Source organism: Falco rusticolus, chromosome 5 (genome assembly GCF_015220075.1).
Source record: "Falco rusticolus isolate bFalRus1 chromosome 5, bFalRus1.pri, whole genome shotgun sequence".
In the NCBI taxonomy this organism is placed as follows: Eukaryota; Metazoa; Chordata; class Aves; order Falconiformes; family Falconidae; genus Falco; species Falco rusticolus.
The window spans coordinates 113,193-139,485 of record NC_051191.1 but is presented as its reverse complement, the minus strand read 5'-3'; the positions used below and the strand labels follow the sequence as shown (position 1 = coordinate 139,485).

Genomic DNA, 26,293 nt, shown 5'->3' with positions numbered 1-26,293 from the left:
GCTCATTCCCAGCTGAAACCAGCCAGAGCTCGTAACTAGCCTGGCATCCTAAACTCTTCCAGGAGACTTTAAAACCTTTTAAAATGGAAAGAGTCAGATGATGAGTGGGGACCCTCTGCATAAGATTTTTCTCAAGGAGAGGAACTATCTCTTGTTTTGATCCCCTGCAGAAGCCCGTGTACCATTCACATTCTCACCAGCTTCTCTCCAACTTCACAGATTTGAGCAGCTGAAGAGACACTGCAGCACTGCAGCAGCATAGGGATACAAGTGTGGCTAGAGCTGTGGCAGAGGAACAGAGCTGGGCCTCCTGCGATAAATCCAATTTAAGCTTATGTGTGCATATGCACAGAAAGTTCAGAAACACTATGACACAGTGAGGTACAGCAGCAGTATTGCTGATGGAAAGCTCTGGCTGTTGGGGCCCAGAGGTCAGTCCCTAAACTGAACAGATCCTTGCAAAAGCAAATCAGCAGATCACAGGAATATGATGCAGAAACAAGTACTGTTCATACTAACATGGCATGCAATGAAGGCTACAGAGAAAAGCAGAAAGAGAGGCTGCAACACAACTCTGCCCTGCAACACAACTGTGCACTATAGCCAAGACCAGCAAACGCAGTCTGCCCTCATACTGGGCATACCTGTATGGCAGAAGGTCAGATTTTAGTTGCACTTATTTGGTAACTGGAAATACTTTATTTTCTTCCTCTGGTTCAAGTTCAGTAGTGTCTGCTAGGTAAAAGTCTGGCTTCAGCTCCAGCTCAAAGATAAGCAAGCAAACATTTCTTCCCAAAGTGTTTCAAAGCAGTTTCTCATTTGGTTTCAGTTTGACTCTCTCTGAAATGGATGAATTTCTATCTATTCACAGTCCTACTCTTTTGAAATTACTGAATTATGTGCAAATTTTTCAGTAACAGAGTAATGACACAGTAACCTCTTCCTGCCCCTGTCTTCCACACATGGCTGAATTCATAGCTGAATACCCCCGGAGGTATTTCTTCTGCCTTGACAGTGGCCTGGATTTGTTTGTAATAAAATACTGTGGAAACACGACCTCCAAAACCCATCACCAACACCACCAAATTAAAAAGCTCTGCATTTTGGTCTGTGCTTGTCAAGCTCTTGTTTTCCTCCTGGGAGTGAGCTCCAGATTACATTCCAACTGTGGAAAAGGCTTCCCCGCTTGTGCTCACAAATCTCCCTCTACCGGCCAACAGCTCCTGGATTTCAGGGGAGCAGAGCTGTGGCAAGAGGCATCTTCTGCTTCCCCTTGCATTTAAAAATTCTCCCAGGATAACTATGCAGATTAGCAGTGTGAAAAGTCCCCAGCTTTTAAAGCAGCTGTTAATGAAAACCCTTTACTGATCATTCTCCACTGCACTGCCAAGAGTGGTGTAAAACCTACAGAGAATGTTGTGCAGCTTATTCTGCCCAAGTAAACACTTCAAAGGTAGCATGGTAAAAAAAATTATCCGCTGGAATAGTACAGCTCCACTGGCAAATCCTTCTAAATACAGACATGCCTCTCAGTAGGTCTGGTTAGCCCTAGAGGAGGCTTCAGTAACTGGAGAGAGGATCTCAGCTGGGCTGTATTTAACTGGGAGGAAGTAGAGCAGTAAACACACCATGCCACGTGTTTCTGAGGATCTGTGGTACTAAAGCAGGTGACTCTTAAACTAAGTGCCAGATTGAACTTCTCAAAATTTGGCAGTGACGCAGCATAGTAAGTAGTGATAATTGCCTTGCAGAGCCATGAACAACACATGGCCATGTCAAACGGAGAGAGAATAGGGCACGATCTTTTACCAGTCATACACAGAAGCGCAAGTTGCTCCTACAGAGGTCAATTTGGTGGCGCAGTAGAGAGGACGGATGGTTTCCAAAACTGCAAACTACACTGAATGCAGATGTCTCCAGCAGACTAAGCTCTACACAGGAGGGGATGCCAGCCCCAGGTGTAAAACACCAGGCTATTTCCCTGGGCTCAGCGTAGAATGGGGTACCGTCCTTGTGTCAACCCACAGAAACTACCCCAGATTCCATGGAAATGTTAAGAGGGAGGGAAGAAACAGCTTGGGAGAAAACCACATATGAATACTGTGAAAGAACATTTGCATGCCACTACTCTTTGGTTTTGTTCCAAACAAGCATAAGCTCTACATCAAAGTGTCCCACATTGGGTATTACTAATTTAGGCTGCAGGTAATTCTCAGCAAACTGGAGTCTTTATGTAATTAACCATGCTCCTACTGTGGTGCTGAAGAGATGCCCAATTCTTACATCTCCCCCATGTGTATAGGAAAATAAACAATTAATTCCTTGACATAAAAGAATGGAGAGTCAATGAAAAATTCATGAAAGAATAATGCAGTCTGTAACTTCAACATATGAATGCTAGGACTGCAGAATTGCTCCACCTTCCTCCATTGTTTTGATACATTATATTGTCTTGAGATGATTTTAAACAAAATTAAGTCCTAAAAATCTCTCTAAAAATCAGGTTACCTAAAGGAGAGGGGGAAAACCAACCCTCCTTATATCTAGTTAGTATTTTTATATATAATTTTCCATTTCCTTTACTATTAGAATTCTATCAATACAATTTATATAATTTTAAAACACTTACATTAGGAGAAAGGAAATTCTTTTGTGCCACACTACCAAGTATCACACTATCAACGAGTTTGGGTTTTCTACATTGCTGAGATATCTTGAAGTCAAAAAAAAGGATGATAAAAATTCTATGTGGCAATGGATTTCAGAGAGGAATTACATTACAGATGTATATTACAAAGAGTTCTTAATTTTACTGGGACTCAGTTCATTATTGTTCAATCCATAAAACAAAATATATTGCTGAAAAAGAAAAGAACTAAAAAGCTGGACATCACGGGAGACACACAGTATATCATTATTTTACTAATCCATGCAATTACTCTCACACTGCCAGCTACACAGATGACAGGAATTAACAGACTTGCTAATTTTTACACATGTTCAAGCTGTAAGTAAATGGCAGAGCTGTATTTGCTAATCCGTCTCACTGACATGCTGCTTATACCAGCCAAAGCATTTTTTTTCGGCACAATAGCTGCGTTTGCGCATGGCCAATTTTTCTATACTGAGGAGGCTTTTCTCGAGCCCATCGCTCCAGAACTGCTCAGCAGAATTGACTCTATGGCCAGTTTTGTATTATCTGGATACCAGGAAACTCTGCAACGTGGACGTGCTGGGGTACATAATACATAAAAATCCAACCACCAAGAGTCAGTTTGGAGCCATCAGGACGGATAAATTATGCAACAGTTTGGCATTTTTGGATGTCATTGGAGTCTTGCAGAGCCGATCAGGTTGCTCTGCTGTGGTGGGTCGGCCCTGGCTGGCTGCCAGGTGCCCACCGGGCTGCTCTGTCACTGCCCCATGGCACAGGGGCCAGTGGGTCGGGATAGGAACGGGGAGAAATCACTCACCGGTGGGCAGAACAGGTTCTGCTCGGGGAAATTAATTTATACCAAATCAAATCGGAGGAGGATAATGAGAGGTAAAAGCAAATCTTAAAAATACCTTCTCCTCACCCCTCCCTTCTTCCCGGGCTTAACTTTACTCCCGAGTTTCTCCACCTCCTTCCCCCGAGGGGCCGGGGCTGCGGCCGGTCCGTCCCCCGCCGCCTCTGCCGCCGCGGCCCCCTCCGGGGGCGGCTCCTCACACGCCGCCCGGCTCCAGCCCGGGCCCTCCGGCGGGAGCCGCTCCTGCAGGCCCTTCTCCAGCGGGAGCCCTTCCCGCGGGGGGCTGCGGCTCTGCCCGGGCCGCTCCTGCGCGGGGCCCTCCCGCGGGGCGCAGCCCCTCCGGCACAGGCTGCTCCAGCCCGGGCCCCCCGCCCCCGGGGGCACCGGCCCTGCCCGCGGCCCGGCCCCGGCCGGGGCTCCCCGCTGCCGGGAGCTGCTCCGGCGCGGCGCGGCGCGGGCTGCCCGCCCCCGGGGGCGCGGCCCCCTCCGGGCACCCCCTGCCCCGGCCCGGGGTTCCCCCCCGCCGCCATCTGTCCCCCCGCGGGCGCCGCCGCCGCGGCTGAGGGCTCGGCCTGGCCCAGCGGCGGGGCCGCCTTGGAGCCGGCGGGCACGGGCTGGCGGGCAGGGGGGGGCTGCGGGCACCTGCGCATAGCGGCCGCCCCGGCCCGCCGCACACGCCTGACGCCCCAACACGGTACATCTACACAGCATCGGTTCTCCAGAAGCTTTGTAAGCAACTACTCGATTTCTCCCACCACAAATTCTGGAAAATTTCACCTGCACTGCAGGAGCTAATGCCCACTGAGAAATACTGCCTGCGCATCCTCTTGAGTAATGCTTCTGTGTAGTATAGGGTATGAAGGTCAGGAAAAAAACAAATGTTTTGGTATTTTAACTCTTTTCTCTGTTTTATTCTTATCAATACATTAAAACACATCTTGAGTAGGTCACTTTCAGCGCTTTTTCATAACAACAGAGCAACTTGGAGCAGGACCCGAACAGTTGGACTTGCACAGGAATCGCATTGAGTTAACCTAGCGCAGCAGTGAAGGATCATCGGAAGGGCAGAAACCATCGCTAAGAGACAACTGAAGGCTGCTCACAGAAAGTATACTGAACTGCTACTTATCACAGGACTGCAGTGCATACCAGAAAAGTTTTCCTATATGCAACTTCTAGAAATTCAAAATACTGTAGTTATAATCGCAGTGTGATCACGTACCTATTTTGTTCCCTGTAGAAATACAACCATACGGTAACAAACAGAGGTCCAAGGATTCTGCTTCCCAAATGGATTCCATAATCCGAAGAATCTAGTAAAAACAAACATACAAGCTAAGATATTTCAAATTATTTGGACATTACTTACTTGTCTGTCTTGCAGATTAAGAAATAAATACAGAAAGTATGCAGCTGTTCAAGATTATCAGTTACAGAACCAGGGTTTGTATTTTCTCATCTGTCCTGTGCCCAGGCAATCTATACTTTTAATAAAGTATTAATAAATATATTGTATGGTTTCTACATGGGCTGAAATTGAGTACATTAACAGGTATGTCCAGCTTTTTCCCCTAAGTATCCCCCAAAGTTCTAACAAACTTTGTCAAAGCTTGTCAGACTAATCACTGATACCTGCTGATTTCTTTTTCACTTGTTAACTTCACTCATTGTATAAATAAATGATAAAAATGCTTCATCAGAAAAACAGGCCATATTGCACTAAGGAAGATTCTTTAGAACACCAAATTGTGAAGTATGCACGGCACATGGCAGGGGAAAACAGGGTAACAGTATGTACTGGGTCTGGCTGCGATGACGTTCAGATATTCTTCAGAGCAGCTCGCACGGTGCTGTGGTTTAGGCTGGTGACCAAAGCAACGCTGGTAATGTGCTGATATTCCAGCTATTGCTGAACAGTGTTTGCAGAGCATCTAGGCTGCCTGTTTCTCACTGCTCCACTGTGAATAGACCAGGGGTGCACAAGAGGTTGGTTGAAGACATAACCAGGTAGGTGACCCAAACCAACCAAAGAAATATTCCATGTTGAAAAATGTCATACTCAACAATAAACCAGAGAGGAAGGGGGTTAGGTAGGTTAACCATCTTTTGCACAAGAACTGGCTGGGCATTGGCCTACCCATGGGATGTGGTGAGTGACCACCTTTGCATCACTTGTTTTGCTTGCTTTCTCTCTTCTTCCACTTCTCCTTTTCTTACAAAATTTTTACCTCAACTCACAAGTTTTCTTGCTTTTACTCTTCCTTTCCTCTTTCCCCATCCCAGCAGGGTTAACCCAAAGCACAACAACATAAAAACTGTAGTACAAGAAAGAAGATCCAGTTTTTATGTTAGCCTTGCTATACACAGTTTAAAAAACAAAAGACATCCTCATATTTCATATGGACAGTAAAGACAACATATACACACTTCTGAAAAGTAAAAGGATTTTAAAATATTCACGTTACTTATTTTATACATTTTAGCTACCATACCTGTAAAATAAGCATGTCCTGACGTAGGTCGTCTCCGTGTTTGAAGATTATGCCTATGGTTTCATTTGATAGAGCTGTTGGATCTGCACATTTAAACTCGAGCCAGAGGGGCTTCTTCTTAGATGCCATTACTTTACATTTCTCTATCTGTGAAAGACACATTTATTGCTTGCTAGCCATTGTACTCCAACATCAACACAACTAAGCTTTTCACACACCAGCTACAGAGTAGTTTACTGACTTCCAATCAGTTATACCACAAGAAACACACTGAAAGCACATGCAAGCAACGGTATTCAATTGCCACATGAAGCCATACTAAACCTGCACAACTTTTAACATTGTTCATGATAAAGGAAACGCCTTGACTCTCTGAAACTGGATTTAGCTTGGAAATCTGCTTCAGACAGAATAAAAAACCCCCACACTTTTAAACCAGGAATAAGAGATTCTGAAAAAAAATGGTAAATATGTACCCTCACAACAGCACTCTGGCAGGTGCTTTGCAAAACTGAAACATTGTTCAATGCTCTTTACCACATCATCCACCCTTGTGACTTCCAGCAATTTCAGTTATTCCACACTGCTTGATTCAACTCCCTTAGCAAATCGTTCAAATTCATGGGGAAAATGGCATTTGTGAAACTAATTTAACATACTCATTCATAAAATAAGAAAAGTAATTCCCTGTTTAGTTTTATTACATTTTTCATCTTGAGAAATTCAGCATTAAAACTACTGAAATTGCATTATTTCAAATGTTTTCTCAACTTACTATGTCTAATACAACTGCAGTATGTAGTACTTTCTATTCTGGAATTCATGGCCCATTGTTGAACATTACTGTGTACAACAAAGCCATCTAAAATAATAAAAGCAATTGCACATTAGTGTTTGAGAGCCAACAGAATCAATGAAATCAAAGAAAAGTATTTTGGAATATTCATGTTTCATAGATTGGAGTTCTGAGCTTGAAGCTTAAAACAAAAGAGTATTTACTATCCTTATTTTTAAAAAGGAAAGAAGTTGTTAAATCTTTGAACTTACTAGAAACACTGATTTTGCTTCTAATATTTGGTTTAGACTAGTCAAATTTCAGGGTTTGAAGATTATGGACAAGTAGCACTTGCTAGAATAAAGATGAAACAAAAGCTTACTAATGCAGTTTGCTATATCAAATGTTTTTGTTTATATAGTTTGGAAAAAAAAGAAAAAGGCTCTAACCCATCTATTCTTGGACATAACTACTTTCCATAGCAAATCTACTGCTTCCTTCATCTAGGAAGGTGTTGGTAGGGCTGAATACTTCCTAAGTGAAGGAAAACTAGAAAATCCTGCAAGATCTTTTATTTTGTTTTGAAATCTACTTCCTATCAAGCAGTTGATGATTTTTGTACACAAAAGACTAAAGAGAGAGAAACACAGTCAAGAAAATGGTATTTAAGAAGCCACAAATTCTATATTTCTGAGTAAACAATGTTTGAATTGACTTCTGTACTGACATCACCTCTGTCATGATAAGCTGGGAGGGGTTTAACTCTCTCAGCTTGAAGATAGACTAGCTTATAGCCTGTCAAGGCACAGGTTTAAGTAACAGAAAAATGGCCAGATCTAGACAACTAATACCCAACTGACTACCCTAATATTCAGCAACCTGTTCCTTAGGTGGGATGGTTTATCGTCCTTTGCTAAGGTAAAAAATCAAGGGATTCTTTTCTTTTAGGCTCCTTGCTGCACATCAAGTGAACCCAAGGTGTGCTTCTTTACCCAAACATCACATTGCCTAGCAGATGCATGAGCCAATTCCTTTCACAACACATCTGCTGATTTATTAATCTTATTTTTAACTCTGAGTCAAAACTATCCACTGCAATCTCACCACAAAACTTGAGGCAGCAACACAGAAAACGCCAAGTGTTTCTTAATGTATTTCTAACAAAATCTTAATGTATTTTCTAATCAAAGCAACAAAAGCAACATAAGCAACATAGAGATATTGAAAAATCAGAAACAGATAAGGTAGACGTTTTTGCTGCTAAGATGTCTGGACCTAAACATTAATGACAGATATAAATCAGGGCAAGACAAAGAAAGTAACTGGAAGAACAGAAACTGAGTATCCTAAAGCCCCTGAAGTCAGATAAAAGAGTGATACAGGTATTAAATGTAAAAAAAGTGTCAGTTACCTGGTTAAATCCTGGATTAAATGAATGGAAAAATCGTAACTGCTGTTTAATGTTTAGGAATTTATGGGTAGTTGCATTTTTTTTAGCGCCTGGTGGCATGTCATTACATTCAGAAAAGTACTAATAGCTTTAGGAATAAAAACTTTCTGAGACCATGAAATGTCATTATAGTCTCAGTAAAATAAGACCTTTAGACATATTAGCAAAGTTTTTTTATCCAGTGACACATACTTGCAAGTAGGAGATTTTTTTCCAAAAGGGTTTGTAGAAACGCAGAATATACTTACCACTAGGGCTCCTGCTCTTAAACCAGGATCATATGGAACTCTAAAACTTTCTGGAAGTTTGCTGCTCTGTAGTTTTTCAAGCTTTTGCCTCAGCTGTGCAATAACTGCAATTACAAGTAAGACAACACAATGAAATCAAAAGTTGGAAGGCAAAAAAAGCTCATAGAATCATATAGGTTGGAAAAGACCTTTAAGATCACCAAGTCCAACCATTACAGGTAACCAAACTTGTTAACCATGATGATTTAGCTAAAAACCTCCTCTGTTAAGCTACTTTTTAAATTGTTCTCCTCAAGGATCTTCTGATTTGAGGAATGGAGGAAAACTCTTTTAACTTACACTATTAATGGCCAGGGCTGTTTCAGATACCTAAAAGTAAAGTCTTCAAGCACCTCACAAAGTCATGTGCCCTCTACAAAGTGTTAGAAACACTGCACAGCACTTGGTGTTCTTCTGAAGACTCAGGAGATTACATTAAAATGTCACCTTTTGTTTAAACAACAAAACAAAACACAGTATAACACACTAAAAAATATTTTGCCCTTTTTCCTTTCCAGCCAAGGAGATGATGATCTATCTACCAAAGGCTCAGAAGGAGGCATTTAAAAGCACCTTGCATTTTCCAGTATTATTTTGACACATCTTATTGCTCTTGCAGATAGACTCCTGGCTTTTGAATTCTTGGATTCAATTATATTTCATTTATAAGGCCTCCAACTATGGAGATACTGAATTTCCTGTCCTCCTAAAACTAGTTTCACAGTGCAGCCTTGTTAATCTCACATTCCAGTAAGAAGAAAAAATGTTGTATATTTATAAAAACAAGAATTTTAATGATCATATATGAACTGAATCTTTTCACTCAGAACCTCAAGCTTCTAAATCTTCAGCTTAGAACAGTATGCATCAAACTACATATGATACACTTTGTTCATCAACAAAGACTTGTACACTGGTCTAAAAGAAACTGCAGCTACACAGCAGAGGCTGCATATACATGTTCAAGTAATTTTGGAGATAAAAATTAAAGAGCAAAAAATTTGTAATAGGAAATGGACCTAGATATCTTAATATACAAAATTCTAAAATCATACAGTCATAGAATGGTTGGGGTTGGAAGTGACCTTTAAAACTCATCTAGCCCAATCCCCCTGCAATGAGCAGGGACACCTTCAGCTAGGTCAGGTTGCTCAGAGCCCCGTCCAACCTGACCTTGAGTGCTCCCAGGGATGGGCATCTACCATCCCTCTGGGCAACCTGTTCCAGTGTTTTACCACCCTGACTGTAAAAAATTTCTTCCTTGTATTTAGTCTAAATCTACCCTCCTTTAGTTTAGAACCATTACCTATTGTCCTAACACTGCAGGTCCTACTACAAAGTCTGCCCAGCTCCGCAGAGCCTTCTCTTCTCCAGGCTGAACAACCCCAACTCTCTCAGCCTTTCCTCGCAGGAGAGATGTTCCATCCCTCTGATCATTTTTGTGGCCTTCTCTGGATTTGCTACAACAGGTCCATGTCTTTCCTTTGTCCAGGACTCCAGAGCTGGATGCAGCTCTGCAGGGGGGCTCTCACCAGAGTGGAGTAGAGGGGGAGAGTCACCTCCCTCACCCTGCTGGCCACGCTGCTTTTGATGCAGCCCAGGATATGTTTGGCCTTCTGGGCTGTGAGCACATATTGCTGTCTTATGTCCAGAAAATGAAGACATTTCAAAAGCTGCTATCAATTTAAAAAAGTCAAGCCAAAGGGATTACCTGAGAACTCAAACCACAAATGTTACATCTATTCTAAAGGCTTTTAGAAAAGAACTACCCAGCAGTGCCAGGTGACTAATGTGGTATCATTTCTGGTAAAACATAAATAAATCTGACAGCAATATATAGGAGCTAGTGAGTGGACTTTATAATCAGCCATCTTAAAAAAAACCAAAAACTAACCCACCCACCCCCAAACAAACCAAACCCAAAAAAAACCTAGGTTGTAGTAACTTGGGTTACAAAACAGCTTTCTAAAATGTTACTATTGAATTCCTAGACAAATCCAGCTTTATTTCAGTAAGTCTCCTCATTGTAATATAATGTAATTTGAAAATTGTATGCCAACCAATTGAAGCTAGTAAAGATTAGGAATTAGCTGATTTTAAAACACAAGTGAAGGCGCTTGCTAAAACAATTTTCAAGTTGATCTGGCTTAAGAACAAAGTGCTATGCATTTCAAGAGAAGAAACAGTTGCATAGACACATTCTTGGGAGACAAATCATCTAACAGAGTGGTGATGAAAGCAGATAAACCTATGTAACATTAAGATCTTAAGGATTTATTTAAGACTACTCTCTGTGTTCAAACATAAGCAAAGAGATTACATGGAAAGCGAAAGAAAGTTTGACAGCATTATTGCTACTGGACTAGTATGGACCTAACAGGAAAGAATGTATTCTTTTAAAAAATCCACAAATACTGGAGGAAGAGAAATATACACAAGAATTAGATGAGGCTGCATAGCAGAATGAAGTGAAACAGTCCAAAACATTCAGACTGAAAACATAAACAACGACGAACATTAGAAATGATAGGGAGGAAAAAATGTAATAAAGAAGAAATTTTAGGATATACATTTTTTAAAATGTCAGAAGTACAGAGTGCCTGTAGGAAAAATCATATCCTCAATAATCTGAGAATAAATTAAATTAGATATAGCATTAGTAGGACACTCCACAGTTTCAGGAAGCCTTATTCAGTGAAAATGACAATTATATAAGTCATCTTTCAATGTTCTGCTGTACGTTACATGCAAAGATTCTTTAACTTCAAAACCTGGTGGGTGTTAATGTGATTGCTTTTCCTTGAAACTTTTCTTCTTTGCCCACATACCTCTCAAAGATAATGTATTATGGAAACCACTGCTGTTACGGACATGTCCATCTGCAAGGCTGTAAAGTTTCTTTCCAAAATACAGGATTCTGACCAAATACACTTAGATAATATAGCATTTTAAGATAAATTTTAGAAAGTTGTTTAGAAAGAATATTTTATATGGGGGTTCAGTAAGACCCCTAACTCATACTATGTGGTAATGTTAACTGGTATTACATTATATATTGAAGAATAAATGCGTATTTCCTCCAATATTTTTTTAAACACCACCACAGCCACTTCTGCATAACCAGAGTGGAAAGGCTTTCCAAACCAAGGATTTCCTGGGCTGGAACATACCAGGCTGAACATGCAGGAAGAGCTGGTCTCTCTGCAGCTTTTAAAATTTGAATATTGTCGTATGTCTTCTCGTATTTACCCCCAACATCAAGCAGCTAACAGGAATGATGACAAACAAGCTTTTAAGGAAGTGTGGGGGGAAAAAATAAAGGCAGGCAAAACCCAGAGGTAAACAGACATTGCATAACCTTACTGTGGCTTCCAAAAACTAGAAAAAACAATACCACATCTGTGTCTCACAGGACTCCTATTCAGCATATCGCAAAGCCCCAACGATATGCTGATCCACCAGCTACTTTTGCGGCATAGCAGAGGCTGTACTGGACTCCTCCCCAGTCCTCTTGCCAAAAGTCTTTTAGTGACTGCTTAGGCAAGGCCGTGTTTCTTGGCAAGTGTCACTTTTCCTCTTTATTTTCCATTAATATTTTTGTCCCGGGTTGTTTCTTTCTTCAGTGCTGGCAGTCAGCTAAGGGTTATGTACAAGAACTTAGCTGTTTCCAGTTTTATGGCGTGAGGTTCAAGAAGATAAGCCAACGCATGGGGAAGTACTGGGTGTCTATAACATTGATATACTTCTCCTTTTGGGGTGGAATGAGCAAACAGTGTATTATTGGTTCAATCACTAATAACTTATTACATTGGCATTTTAAAAGAAGTAATAATGATGCCCTTTGACAGTAATTTATCCATTAATTTTCTAAATAAACAGTGCAATTTGCTGCCTAGATTTTTACACCTAAAGAGAAAAAGCAGTATTATTACAAAGAAATGCCTGTTAGCAAATACCTTGAGAAGTGACATCATACTTCTCTGCAGAAACTGATTTTATCTCCATTGTGACTTTATGCAGCAATTCGATTACTTGGACCTGCTTCATGAAATCGTGTAGCATTGCTTTTCCACAGCCCCTAAGATAGGCTTCTAGGATGACTGCAAACCTCTGCTGGTAATGCATGGACTGGGCAATCTCACTTCTTAAGAACCAAAACAAGAAGTGACCAATTCTTTTGTTCTAGAGGTAAAGAAAAATACTACAATCAGCACACATTTCTTGACAAAGGGTTTTAATAATGCCATAACTTCAGCGCAAGTTGGCTGCATTTTGAAGTACTTACTCTCAAACCACGTTTTAGCAGAAATCTGGCTAATGCGCTGTCATGATATGGCTCAAATTTCACAGCCTAAGTAATACAAGCATAGAAGACATGTTACTAACACATTTATGATCCCATTGCACTTACGCTTTACCACTGACATCTAGAGAACACTGCAGCAGGAGTAGAAAATGTGTAACAAAGCAGGTCTTTTGAGGAAACAAAGTCGAAAAAAACAAAGCAAAGCTTCTTTGTGTCTGATTCAAGAAGCACTTTTTCTTTGCAACAGGTTATTTTCAGGTATATTATTAATGACAAATAAAGCAGTGCAGAGAGTTGCTAACCAGCGAGACTGATCCGAGCATATGAAGGCATGTGAACAAAGCAGCATCATTCTCAGGGCACAGCAAAAACCAACAAGATCAGAAAACAGTCTGTGGTCTGACTGACACTGTGAAGGCTTAAAAAGACTACTGGCAAATGAAATCATGTATTTGTAATCACTCTTTTAATACAAATTTTCAATAATAAAGCACTGGGTTTATTATTTATCCACCACTTTGGGACTGGGGTGCTAGGGTTCACTGCTGGCTTCCGCAGCAAGCGTGGGATACTGGAGCAGTATTTTGGAGCACCTAATCTGGCCTTTAGCCCCTCACTGAATGACAAAACAGAATAAAGGCTCTGATACACATCCTATATTAATGGAGTACAATTAAGAAGAAAACTTCACCGGAGCTTTTTTAATGACTTGTGAGCACAGATATGTTTTTTCTCTTCCAACAGCCGCTCCCCTCCACCCAAGCTCACAGATATTTCCAAGCTAGCACCAAAAAAGGGTGGAAACAAAAAGTCAACAACTTTTTTTAAGTGCCAGGATTGGACTTTTTTTGCTGTTATTCTCTCCCCCACCCCAATAACCAAGCGAATTGGTCTGCCAAAGAATTATCATACTTCTAGGTACTGGGCTGTACCAGGGAACTTGTCCACTTCAAGTGTTTTTTCCAGCAGCTTCTTCCCTGTTGCTTGAGGGACTTAAGTTTATAAAAGATTTCTATTAAGATTAATGGCAGGAAAAAAGTATGCATGTATATCTCATGGCAAGAAAAGAGAAATAAGAAGCATACAGTCTCTGGAACAGTCACAAAATCCCTGTTGTGGACTGAGGGGGCTGGTGAATGGCTTCAGGTTCTGGAAACAGAGCACCAGGAAGAGGCACTAGAAAGATTAAGGGAAAACAAAGGGATGTGCAGAGAGCTGGGTGCATGTAGTATGCTCAGCTTTCAGAAGCAACAAAGTATGCAAACTTCTAGCGATAGTTCTTCAACAGAATATAATGGCTCTTTCAAGATCACTTTGGTCTGCAGCTTGCAAAGAAGCAACCGAGCCATCAGCAGAGGTCTACTAAATTCATCAAACTCATGATAGGGTTTTATAAACTCTTACAAGTACTGCAGCACACAGTTGTAGTTTTTATTATTAAAATATCAACACTATTTCTGAAATAGTAAATTTTCCTATGGGTTTATTCAACAGAAAAAAAAAGAAAAAAAAAAAAAGGAAAAAAACCCCACAACCCAAGCTTTTACAGCCAAATTTCTAGAATGAACCAACTTACAAAAATGTTACAAAGACTTGTTCTTTCCAGCTGCTGGTGAACAGACAGACAAGAAAGCCAAGCACCAAACTTGCCCTTCTACAGTTCCTTAATTCTGCAAGAACTGTCTTGACCATCTCTGCAATACTGCTTTATCTCCCCAAGCAACACCATCTTATTTAGGAAAGATAATGAGAACTCATAAACGTAAACTGATTTTAAAATATATAGACCCTTTTACTTTGTGTATGGCATTATGAGATACAAGGCGTTTTTAATAAAAGTTATTTTTCACTGCAATAAGGCACTCAAAAGCAATAATTATTACATAAATTCAAACAGATCTGCTTACAGTTCCAAGAAAGCCTAGTAAAAAACTAATTCTGGTATATACTTTACTGAATGTTCTTGGTGTATATCCCTGAAAAACAATTTAAGAATGAAATACAGCCAAGCAACCGGCCATTGCTTCAGAACAAAACCTCATTAGATTAAAGGTAGCAAATGTATTTTAACATAGTATTAGAAAAAATTATTATGCGCATCCTTATTATGCTTAAGTTTTAGATATAATTATTTTAAAAGTCAATCACATTTTTCTTTTTTTCTTCTTTTTATTGCCCCACAAAGTCAAATATCAGCATTTGAAGAGCAATAATAAAAGCTACCCACTAAAACCCATTCGCTGGCACTCCATCAGGTCCCTGCACATACCTTTTCTTGTCAATTCAGCAGAAGAGCTTTACTCACTGCCATATACAACCAGTACAGTCGTTGGTGTTTGGTTTAAAATGGATTGTGCTGTACTTTAACTATCCTATCCATGTTTTATCAACTGCACAGAGAACAACAGATCTTTATAGAAAACTCAATAGGTTTATTTATGGCATGGCTGCTTCCATTTGGGATAAATGTGGGGGGAAATAAAATGTTTGTTTGATTTCTAACTCGAATGGGAGGTAAAACGGGAATATCCTTTGCAGAGTGAAATAAGCCATAAAGCTTTCATGAAGGCATGCACATGAAAAGTGATGATTGTTTGCAGAAGAGGCATCTCAGATGTGTCCATTAGAGCACAGGAATGGCTGACATCCATTCTCCCAAAAATTTGGATTTTCAAATACACTGTGGTACCAATATATTTCCTGCAGGATGCTGATGGCCCATGCTCTGTTGTTAGCCAAGGAAGGAAAGCAAGGAAGGAGCAGAGAGGTAAAAGCTGGGATCTAGTATTTTTTTTCCTTTTGGGGGATGGCAATCTTTTTATTTCTTACTACATGTCTTACTAAAAATGAAGTTAAGCTACTATGATTTTATGCTACAGTAAGTTAAATTACTGTTAGAGAGATTTATTTTTAAAACTCTCCAGATCTGTACTTCCTGAAAACAAATAATTTCAAAAACAAATGGTAGAAACCCTAGTATTTCCCCCATTCTCTCAGGCACTTTGATATCAACGAATCACCATCCCAAACTCCTAATTTGGATATAAAAGCGAATAAAATTGCTGAGCCACATGTAGACAGCAAAAGCTCACAAGCCAAGCATATATATAGCAGTAGCTACGTGGGAGGCCCAATGAGGTAACCGTAGCAACTCCCTTGGTTAATGCAGAAGTGCATAAATTCTGCCTGGGGAGCCTAATCTTCAGACAAGCAAAGACAAGACTAAGAAGGCTTTGTTTAAAGCACTACTGATGTGCAGCAAAATCTGAAATACTAACTTCATTTTCCTGGGAACCCGGGCTCTCTCTGAACCCACAGAAATTAAAAGCCCAATCCCGCAGTTTCCCTGACTGCAGCAGTTCCTTTTTTTTTTTTTTTTTTTTTTAATTTTGAATGCCAATTTTGTCCTCTGATTCTCTGAAAAAGTGTTTCCTGCTCTGCAGGGCAACAGCCTTTCCTCAGGAACCAGTGCCCTGCCAGGTGCTGGGAAGCCTGCGGTGCTGCCTTGCTTCAGGGGATGCATTTACCAGGAAGAACTGCAGGGCTACACCTTTCATCAGCCATCAGACACAACTTTACCGCTGACAGGCTGCCCAGCTCTGGCACTGTGTTGCAAAAAAGCAAACAAACCGATTTTCTTGTATAACTGATATAAACGCTTCAAATCGATACAGTGGTGATTCACTGTCATTAAAACCACAATTTTTCACCCAACTTCCCAGAATGAATTAATCTTACTATGGGGTCCTAGCAACAATTTATTTACTTTTTAAAATTTTTTAGAAGTTTCTAGTTAAATCTGGTGCCCTTATAAGTAAAAGACTGAAGTCACTGCAACATGCTGTGTAACTACACAGTTATTCTTGACCTAAAACCCAACCCCAGGTTGATCTTCAGGCTTTGCCCATGTCAACATCTGCTTTTACTTTCTTTCTGTCTAAACTCTTTCTAAATATTGCTACAGCTGGTCAACAATTCTTCAATGCTGTGTGATTCAGACCTGATAAGAACAGAATTAGAGACAGCACAGTTAGGCTTTGCTCCCATCATAACTGTGCTAGTGTTGACAATTTCCAGAAAAACGTACTACTGTAAATGCAAGATATGAACTGTAAGACACAAGCCTACAGTAACATAAAAATAACAACACAGGCAAAAGGCGAAATGTAGAAAGTGTGTTTTGGGTTAATTTGGTTACTACCACTGCTTTGACTAAATGCCGGAGACTTCAAAACCAGGGATTACTAACTAGTGTTACCAACAGGGGAATGATGATGGGGTCATGCAAACATTCCCAGAAGGCAGAGTTCAAGCATGCAAATACACCTTACCTGCACAAGCTGTAAAAGATAATGAAGAACATCATCATCTTCTAAACTTTCTAGTTTCTGAACTGCCATTGCTCGGACGTTTTCATCCGAAAAGTTACAGTCTAGAAGTTGCATTGTGAGTCCAACATCTAAAGTGCTTTGATCCCAAACTTCCTTCTTAGCTAGCAACTGGTATGTTTTGGCCACGATTTCTTGTTGTCCCCATTTCACAGAGCTAAGCAGCTTAGGATATGCCTTGGGGTGCTTTATGCTTTCATATCTAAAGTGCCACAACAGTTCTTTGTCCTCAGGAGAAAGTGGATTAAGTGGGTCAGTTGCTATGATCTCTTCAAGTTGCTTGCGAAGCTGGTTGGGCATTTCAGCTCGTGTCCTGTCGCCCTGGGAGTCTGATGTTATCCTGTGCTTGGGCAAGGCAATTGGGTGACAATATTTGTCCAGCACAATAGAGATAGCCATTGAGTTTTCTTTATCTGGGTTAGTTGCTGATGTGAGTTTGTCTGCATTGATACTTCCTTGTTCTTCTCCCTTGCCTGGAATTTTCCACATGTGGAGCACATACTCCCCACTGCGTAGCAAGAAACGGTGATCTATCAACAAAAGATTTACATAATAGAGAAGCTGAGTTTTGCATTTGGAATCAGAGTTGGGGGACTCATGTGACTGAAGGTTGGTCTTTGTGGACAGTCCCTGTGCTTTGCCGCAGTATATCTGAAGATTCAGGAGTGCTCCTTTAGGCAAATCTTTGATTTTGATATCAAACTCCAACCAAATATTCCACAGAACCTCCTCAGTAAAAGGCTTTGATGAAGTCCTCCTCTGTGAAAGGAGCTGCTGCCCATGTTGAATGTTAGCCTCCACAAACACAGTAAGATCAGTATTTCTCGGTAAAACTGGAATATCAATGCCAATTATTTTCACCCTAAATTTCCTATTACAATCCCACAAAGAGATAGTGAAGACTCTCTCATGATCTTTTCCATCTATAGTCAACTGTTCGTGATAACCTGTAACTCCTGTACAGTCATCCACCAAGGGCCACTCCTCCTTCTGAACCTCATCCTCACTCGGGTCAGGGGGGTTGTCTAAGACGAGGTGGATTTCTTCCCCATTCTTAAGGCACTGTCTTATCCAGTGAAAATCTTTGATTGGTGTCTCTCCAGTAATGTATTCATCTCTGCCACAAATCCTGAGAACAAAATCCAGTTCGCTATGATCTTCAGGAATGTCCATCAAAGACTTTTTCTTTGCCATTTTTGTGAAAAAGCTGTGGAGAATCGTATCTGGAGTGTCATCTATCGACACTTTAATTTTTTGGCTAGTTGTTCCTCTATGTATGTTTATGAAAATGTTATTATTAGTGATCTTTTTAAATAAATATTCTGGGAGTGGCTTAGATGTAGTCCATGGGTGCATTGCATACAATTTAGGATCTCTACAGGCTACCTCTATCATTCGTGGAGTGACTAATCTGCGACGGGTAAATTCTAGTTCATCATCATGCACATTGCTTACATCAGTGACGTCATAACCAATTAAATTGTTAAGTTGCCGCTGAAATTCCTGAACTTCTTCTGATGGTTTCTGTTTCTGGACAACATAGATCTTGCCTACCTTTTTCTGTAGTACTTTCCAGTACAGTATGCAGTCCAAGGTCTGTAATACTTGATGTTTATCATAAATTTCATACCACTGCCCTTTCTTCTGGTACTGCAGAATAAATTGATCTGGGGTGAACGCATGGTAGAAGTCTGTGGTTTGACTCATCTCTATTGCACGCATCCAAATCTGTGCTTTCATTTGCTCGACTGTACAGTTGCCAGCTATTTCAAGTAACATCATTTCCGGTACTTTAGTATGTTTGTTGCTTGTAGGTAAAATGAATTCAATGGATATCAGTTCCATTGATGACAAACTACTCGATGTACAATGAGGTTTCATTCTTCTTCTCCTTCGTTTGTTTTCCTCTCTCATAACAACAGGCTGTTCATAATCCCCCAACTCCATGCCAGAAGAAATCTAGCAAAACATACAAATACTTGATTAGTTTCTCATTTACATTTTTCTTTACTCTTCTTTTTTAAATCTTCTTAATTAAAATCACAGGCCAGTCAGAATCCTGCTATATATATGCTTTTTATATTTCCCCTGATTTTCTGGTCACAAATACTTGACTTACATAAACCACCTCAGATGTAATATATTCAATTCAATACCAAATATTAAAAAAAAAAAACAAAAAACCCCCAAAAAAACCCAACAACAAAACACCAACCCTCCAGTGATTTAATAATTAAAACAGAGCTCTTAAACAGCCTTCCCAGATTTCACCGAGGATAAGCAGTCTGACTCTGTATTTCCTCCATAATGATCTGTTCTTGCTTCTATTGCTCAAGCACTGATTATTCTGCTGCCTCCTCTGTTTTGATGCTGCTGATATTAACATAAGTGTATTTTCATAGAAATCAAAAGCCATGCTACTGTCTACGAGCAGAAAGTGGCCCTACCAAGCTCCAGGAAAGCAAAACATCAAGCAATTTGTTTGCAGGCTGGACAGAGGTGAGCCTACTCCCACTTTCCTCTGCCTCTCTTTTTAGCGATGAGGAATAAGACTTACACCAAAAAAAGCCCTTAGGATTCAAAAGTCAGGGACTACTTCTGAAGACAGGTATTTAACACGCCTCTAAATTCAAGCCTAGTATGCATAATGTGCTTATTTAAACTAAATCAACTCACCAGACTGATAACATCCATCCATTTTTAAAGTAAATACTTCAAGTATAAACAAATAGTTTGTTACAGAAGAAAAAAACCTCCCAAGCTGATGCTGATTTATTACTCTATAAACCAAATCACACCTAGAACACCTGTAAAACAACATCGAACAAGAATGGCCTACCTTATCAGCTTTCAGTAAACAAAAAATACTGTTACAGTTAATCCTCACTGAACAATGTTAAAGTGGTAATTATTCACTGAAAGCTTGGAAGAGGAAGGCAGCACTGACCGAGCATGGTTGCACAAGCTAAGTTACAGAAACACACTGAACTTTTCCAGACAACGCTTTTTATACACAAAATCTTTCTCTTAACTGCTGGAAAAACTAAATCAAATATACCAATGCCTTAGCAGATAACAAAATAATAAGATGAAAATGTAAAAGGTTAAACTGAAACAACATAGCATGCTAAGTAAAATTCTTTTTTCAAGTTCCGGAAAGCAACAACTATGGACGCACCACCTCTATAACTGACAAAGAACAAAGAAATATTACCTGCTTATAAAATAAAGGCTGAATTGCTGAAGAAGATTCATTTGTTTTATAGCTGAATTTCCTATATTTTTAAAGGAAGATCATTCACAAAAAAAGAAATTCTTTGTTTAAGTTGTTCTGCTTTTCTTGCTCGCCTTCATATCCAGATGCAAAGGAAGTGCTGCACTTACCAGGAAGGAAGTTTTAACCAAGTTGATTATACATATGATTGCTCATTTAAAAAAAGGTCAGAATGCTTTTCCTGTTACAACATTAAAAATACACTAACAGTACACCGATTTAATTTTAACACACATGCACAGAAGACATGCTTAAAGCCTTTTAAAAACACCTAAGAATAACCCAGGCAATAAATCTAATGAATCCAAATAAAACATTTTAAAAACAGTATATTTTGGAGAGCCTAACTACTTTATAAAAGAGTTAAATAAAAACAGTAGATAAAAGACAATTAAATCCGCAATGTTTCCTTATTTTTGTTTTCATGTTGATAGCCCTTTGAGGTCTCCCAACTTAAACCCCTGCGAGTTTTTAAAGCCAGTCTCTGTACTGCCAAGGTATCTTGCAGGGTAAACTCAGCAATAGAACTGCCAGGTCATCTTCCTCCTAATATTTTCAACTCACTCATTTATGATTAAAAACACACAGTGAAATCCACTAAATATGATATTTTAAAATTTGGGAAGAATTTAAACTATGGCCTTTAAACCCTAATCCTTGTGGTTAACTACAACCTGAAGAGCTGTTCCTTTACTAAAAAAAATCCCCACAGGAAAAAATTGGAAAACATGTACAAATCAGAAAGAAAAGACAGAAAATCCTCTAATTGTATCCCTTTTCTTTATGACTTTTCCAGTGAAACACTGACCATTTTGAAGAGCAGTAACATATCCTACAGCAGTACATAGCCTACAAAAATTAAGATTTTTGAGAAAAAAAAATCTGAAACAACTGAGAAGTCTTTTAGCAACAGTGAAATGGTGATGTATTTGTTTTGTTGTTTGGTTTTTTTTTTAACATATGCATGCTTCCTATCTTGTAAGGCACCTTTCTTATTAAAAAGGAGGGGGAAAAAAAAAAGGGCTCTCTGTATTGGCAAAAAAAAAAAATCTGAGTCTCTTACCTGCCTCCAATATGCTGCTTACAACCTCTGAAATTTTCAGATTTTGCCAAAGTTAAAAAAAAACCCAGAGAATACCCTCCACCATAGATGTAGCTTTTCTTTATCAGAGCATCATCTTGCTTCTCAGCTAAGACTGACTTCTTTTTAGAGGTTCTTTTTTTCAGGAAGTGAGTTTGGGGAAAACATACTCAGTCTTAGCTCCCTCTATCTTTTAGAGCCAGGATTTGGAACTTCTCAAGGCACTGGTGAAGTTGCCCCAAACATTTTGTCACTGCCACGAAATCTACCCATCTTGCCCAAGACATCTCCAACACTCATCCTCTGCATATGTGCAGCCTGTCAGCATTCATCAGCCAGTCTCTGGGGCATCTCAGCACTAGACACCACTTTACCCTCTGGACGTCCTCTCATCTGAAAAAAGCACTCAGTTGCTGGAAAACTTGAGCACCTGCAACCTTCATGGCAGTGCCCAGGATGACGGAGAAGATGGAAGCAGACAGTTTCACATAAAAAGGAAAAGGAGCTGGAGGGGTAGGAAAAGGAGTAATGCTGAAGGGGAAAATTTATTTTTCAAAACCTGTGTTTTCAAATTTCTTGACTTTGGAGAGCTTACCTTTGCAAGGCTTTTTCAGAATCTGTCTTCTGAAGTATAATCTCTAAAACATGTTGCTTATTTTTCAATTAAACATAAGTAACTAGCAGTAAGGGGGGGTGGGGGGGTCACACCAACAGGCTACATAGATTTTTTTGCAAATATCCCTCATTCTAGAAGTTGTGCTGACCCTATTAAGTAAACCTGGGCCAATTTCATTGGGTTTTGCCAGAGCTAAGAAAGCATACTGATTTAAAATACCCTCATCTTGCCACCATATGCTATACACGTAAAGATCAATTTTTCAAACACATATACTCAAATATTCCATCTCCTGCTAAGCTATTCTAGCGCTACACCATTGACCAAGACTATCAAGACAATCAAAGGCAGCAACGCTACCTCATACAGCAGAAAACTGTACATTGCTCAAGAAATGTAATTGTTTGACACACTTATCCACTTAAAAAGACAGGTAGAGCAATATTGTGAAAGGTTCAGATATTCCCCCTCAAATTGCAGCAGATACAATGCAAAATGTATGACACTTGTGTAACTGCCCATACAAGACTGTCTCTTCTCCCACATTCATTTGGGCTGTGACCTGTCATGTCTAGGCCAATCCAGTCCAGTCCAGTCTCCATCTCCAGTTCAGCTCTGACCCTTTAAAAGCCAATTCTTGGAGGGATGACTGTCTCTAATCAGTCTCTGCAATGACAGACATAAAAGTGTCCTCATTCAGAGGGTGACACCAAATTGTATCTGTTTTCTACTAATCCATGTGTAGCCATGACAAGACCGTATTTTCTCATGGATATGCATCAGAAAACTTTGATGTTTATAATGGAAAATCATTTAAAAGAACTTCCTGAAACCTTTGTCATGCCTAAGCATTGCTTAAAGAGTATTGACACTTCTATATGCCTACTGCAACAACACCACCACAAAATTTTAAAAAATCACTCTTTTAAATTTATAATTCTGATAGGCCTCATCAACCCCGAATTTCCCTGTATTAGAACTGTGGTACCACTGGTCCATGAATCCTGATGGGATGCAATAGAGCAGGAGGAGGTGGGCCTGTAAAAGGTAGCTAAGACAAGCAAACAGACTTGCCTTTGTCTTCAGTCGTATTCCTATCACATCACTCAGGTCAGCAAACTGATCATAATAAGAACAACCACAAAATTTGGTTAATTTTCAGCTGGATCAGTTCCTTGATCTGACTCATCACTGGCAGAAGTGGTTTGGCAGGGGAGGGAAGAGAAGGGAAGGGAATGGAGCCAGCGCAGTTTACGGTAACCGAGACTGAAACATAATTCACAGCAGGATTAGGAGATAAATTCATGAGTAAACTTGTTAAATGATTTGAAAACACTGGCTGTTAGATGCTTTAAAGAGACAATGTGTTACTATCATTAATTACTTTGCATATTCTGCTACAAAAAAATTCCAGATTATCTGTCAAGCTTCACTGCTTTGTTGGGACTGTGTTAAGAGTTTTACCAGTTACTTATTCTTCATTGGTTATTTTAATGCTTATTCTATACTAGTTCCTGCTTCTGCCTTAATCCACTATGCGAAAACCTTATTTTACAATTATTCTTTTCACTTTAGTGTGAACTTTTTCCCAGACAATATAACCTGCAAGAAAGCAGGCACTTCTGTTGGAGTAAGTCTCACCTCATGCACACATTATGCAAACATAATAATGCGTTAATATTCACAAAGTTTAAAGATAAATTAGAAAAAGAACCAGAACGAAAATGACCGTACATGACCTGAAGTTTTCCAAGCAGCATACCGTATCTACTCGCCAGAACTGTCTTGTAGCAGAGGACTGCTTTGCGTTTGCTGGGTAGGAGTACAGTGTATCTTCCCTACATCTGCGATGATCCAGTGCTGAACTACATAGGCAAGATACCCTAAGCATGAACACAACTGCCAAACCCACTTTGCTTGATTCTTTTGTGGACTTCTCCAGCAACTAGTCGCTCTCATGGGAATTAAATCAGAGCAGGTTCCCATTAGCTAGTAAACTTCATAGATAATACAGTCACATTCTTAATCAAAAAGTACACAAATCAGCAGATAAAGCACAACATCTTGGTCAGGAGGTTGTTGAGTCAATCAGATGCCTGTTACGGCTGCAATACTTTCAGCCCCCCCCCCTTCACTACAGACCATTGAATATTTTGGTTTCTGCAAGAGATACCTATTGGGGGGCACTCCTGGAACGAACAGTGACTTCTAGCTGATTCCGAAAACTTGGGTAAGGATTTTGGCAAAGCTCTGGTTAGCCAGAGTGACACAAGTGACTGGGCCATCTGCCTTCAGCCCAACACTTTGCAGAGCTCAAGGCGGGTAGATGGCAGCTGTGACCGACACCAGCTCCCAAATGCCCTCGGCTGTTATTTCAGGTGATTTGTGGTGGGGGAAGGTTTTACAGTCTACACGTACTGGATAGTCACAAGAGGTTATTATTTGTTGGATAAGGAAACACAGTTGTTGTTTAAAACCCGCGCTGTAGCAGAGATGACTCATGGATCGTAAGACCCGTGGGAACTGTTACGGCTGTCTAGCATGCTCCTTCGCTTTGCACCGTGTTATCCGGCACTCCAGCAGTTCCCTCGGCAGGTTCCGCACCACACCTGTAACTCCTGCTCGGGCCTGGCTGTGCGCGGGGAGCCGGGCCGCTTGGAGCCAAGGCCGGGCAGCCCAGGGCGCGGCGGTGGGGGCTGCAGCGGCCGCTGCGGGCTGACCGCGGGCAGTCACACCCGCCCGGCTGGAAGGGGGCTCTGGCCCAAGCGCTCCGCTTGCGCCCAGCCCGGCAGCCTCGGCGCGGCGGGGAGCAGCGGGCCGAGGCCGCCTGCCTCACCCGGCCCCGCCGGCCGGGCCCTGAGGCCGCACCCGCCCCGCCCGCCCGCCGCCCCGAGATGGCGGCCGGGCCGCGCCGCCCCGCAGCGCCCGCGGGAGCAGCGGCGGCTCCGCATGAGGGCGAGCCGCGCCCAGCCCGGCGGGGCAGCCGGGAGCCGCGGGGAGCCGGCCGGGCGGGGCTGCCCACCGCCACCGCGGGGAGCCGGGCCGCGCCGCCCCGGCCCTGCGCCCCCGCCGCCACCTGCGAGCCCGGGCCTCGGGCAGCGCTGGCCGGGGGCAGGGTCCGCAGGCCGCCCCCGCCGGCGCCCGGGACGGAGCTACTCACCGCAGCGGCGCGGCCGCGGCCCCGGCTCCGGACAGGTGTTTTCCTCAGCAGGAAGCGGAGCGGGCCGGGGGCCGGAGGGGAGGCTCCATGGCCGGCGGTAGGCAGCTCCGGAGCCGCCGCCAATCACACGCCGGGCAAAGAGGGAACCGGCTGTGGGGCCTCCCCGCCCCGCTCAGGCGCCGCCGCCCTGCCCCGCCGCGGCCCCGGGGCGCCGGGCCCCGGCCCCCGCCGCTGCCACCGGCCCGAGCCGCGGCCCGCCGAGCCGGCTGCCGGGGCCGGGCCCGGGCCCCTTCCCCCGGGCGAGGCGGGGGCTCGGGGGAAGGGGCCGGCGCTGGGCCGGGACGCTCTGCGGGTCCGCGGAGCGCGGTGCCCGGCGTTGCCGCCTGGAGGCAGCGGGCAGCCCAGCCGTGGTGCGGGGTCCGCTGGCCCGGTACGGCCACATCGGCCGCAGTGCGGGTGTCCCCGCCGGTAGGGTGAACCGCCGCTGCCTGAGCGGGGTTTAATCGCCAGCACAAGGCACGCAGGACGCGTCCGGCGGTCAGCACAGGCAGCAAAGCCTCGCTCGAGGCGGCTTCAAAGAGGGGTTCGTCGCCCCAAGGGCCGGCCCGCGCCTCGGCCGGCTGCTGCGGAGCGGCCACCGGTGGGGCCAGTGCCAGCCCGAGCGGCCCGGCCCGCGGCTGACGGCGGCTCCTCCGGCGAGGGCTGGGCTGGTTTGTCTAAGTTGCCCTCAACTCCCCCAGGGGTGGCATTCTGCTCTGGAGCACAGTGGCCTCCTCCGGAGAGATACTCACACTGTCTGATTAAATGCCTGCTACAGGTTGAGCCTCTTACTTGTCTCACCCCCCACCCCCCCGCTACTTTTTATTTGAGGGTGCTGTATTCTTGTTTTCCTACCATTTTCCCAACCCCAGACGGGGCAATCCTGGCTCTGTCCTTTTAGGTCATGCTCTTTAAA

The 26,293-nt window shown here is 42.2% G+C and overlaps 1 protein-coding gene across 5 annotated transcripts in view; it reads right to left on the bottom strand.

Annotated features, from left to right (window-relative positions):
* The window catches only part of PIK3CG (phosphatidylinositol-4,5-bisphosphate 3-kinase catalytic subunit gamma), a 35,779-nt gene extending 10,309 nt beyond the window's left edge, over nucleotides 1-25,470 (bottom strand). Inside the window, exons 1-7 of one of the 5 annotated variants that reach the window (XM_037388669.1) lie at nucleotides 25,339-25,470; nucleotides 17,151-19,166; nucleotides 12,799-12,864; nucleotides 12,470-12,695; nucleotides 8,475-8,578; nucleotides 6,002-6,148; nucleotides 4,732-4,822 (exon numbers count right to left, since the gene is read on the bottom strand). In XM_037388669.1, the coding sequence (XP_037244566.1) occupies nucleotides 4,732-4,822; nucleotides 6,002-6,148; nucleotides 8,475-8,578; nucleotides 12,470-12,695; nucleotides 12,799-12,864; nucleotides 17,151-19,154 (2,638 nt within the window). In that variant the 5' untranslated portion in view covers nucleotides 19,155-19,166; nucleotides 25,339-25,470. Of the gene's footprint in view, nucleotides 1-4,731; nucleotides 4,823-6,001; nucleotides 6,149-8,474; nucleotides 8,579-12,469; nucleotides 12,696-12,798; nucleotides 12,865-17,150; nucleotides 19,167-19,883; nucleotides 20,401-20,421; nucleotides 24,945-25,338 lie in introns of those variants that run through there. The other 4 variants (XM_037388670.1, XM_037388672.1, XM_037388671.1 and 1 more) reach the window with 4 other exon arrangements.
* Between the last annotated feature and the right edge of the window lie 823 nt (nucleotides 25,471-26,293).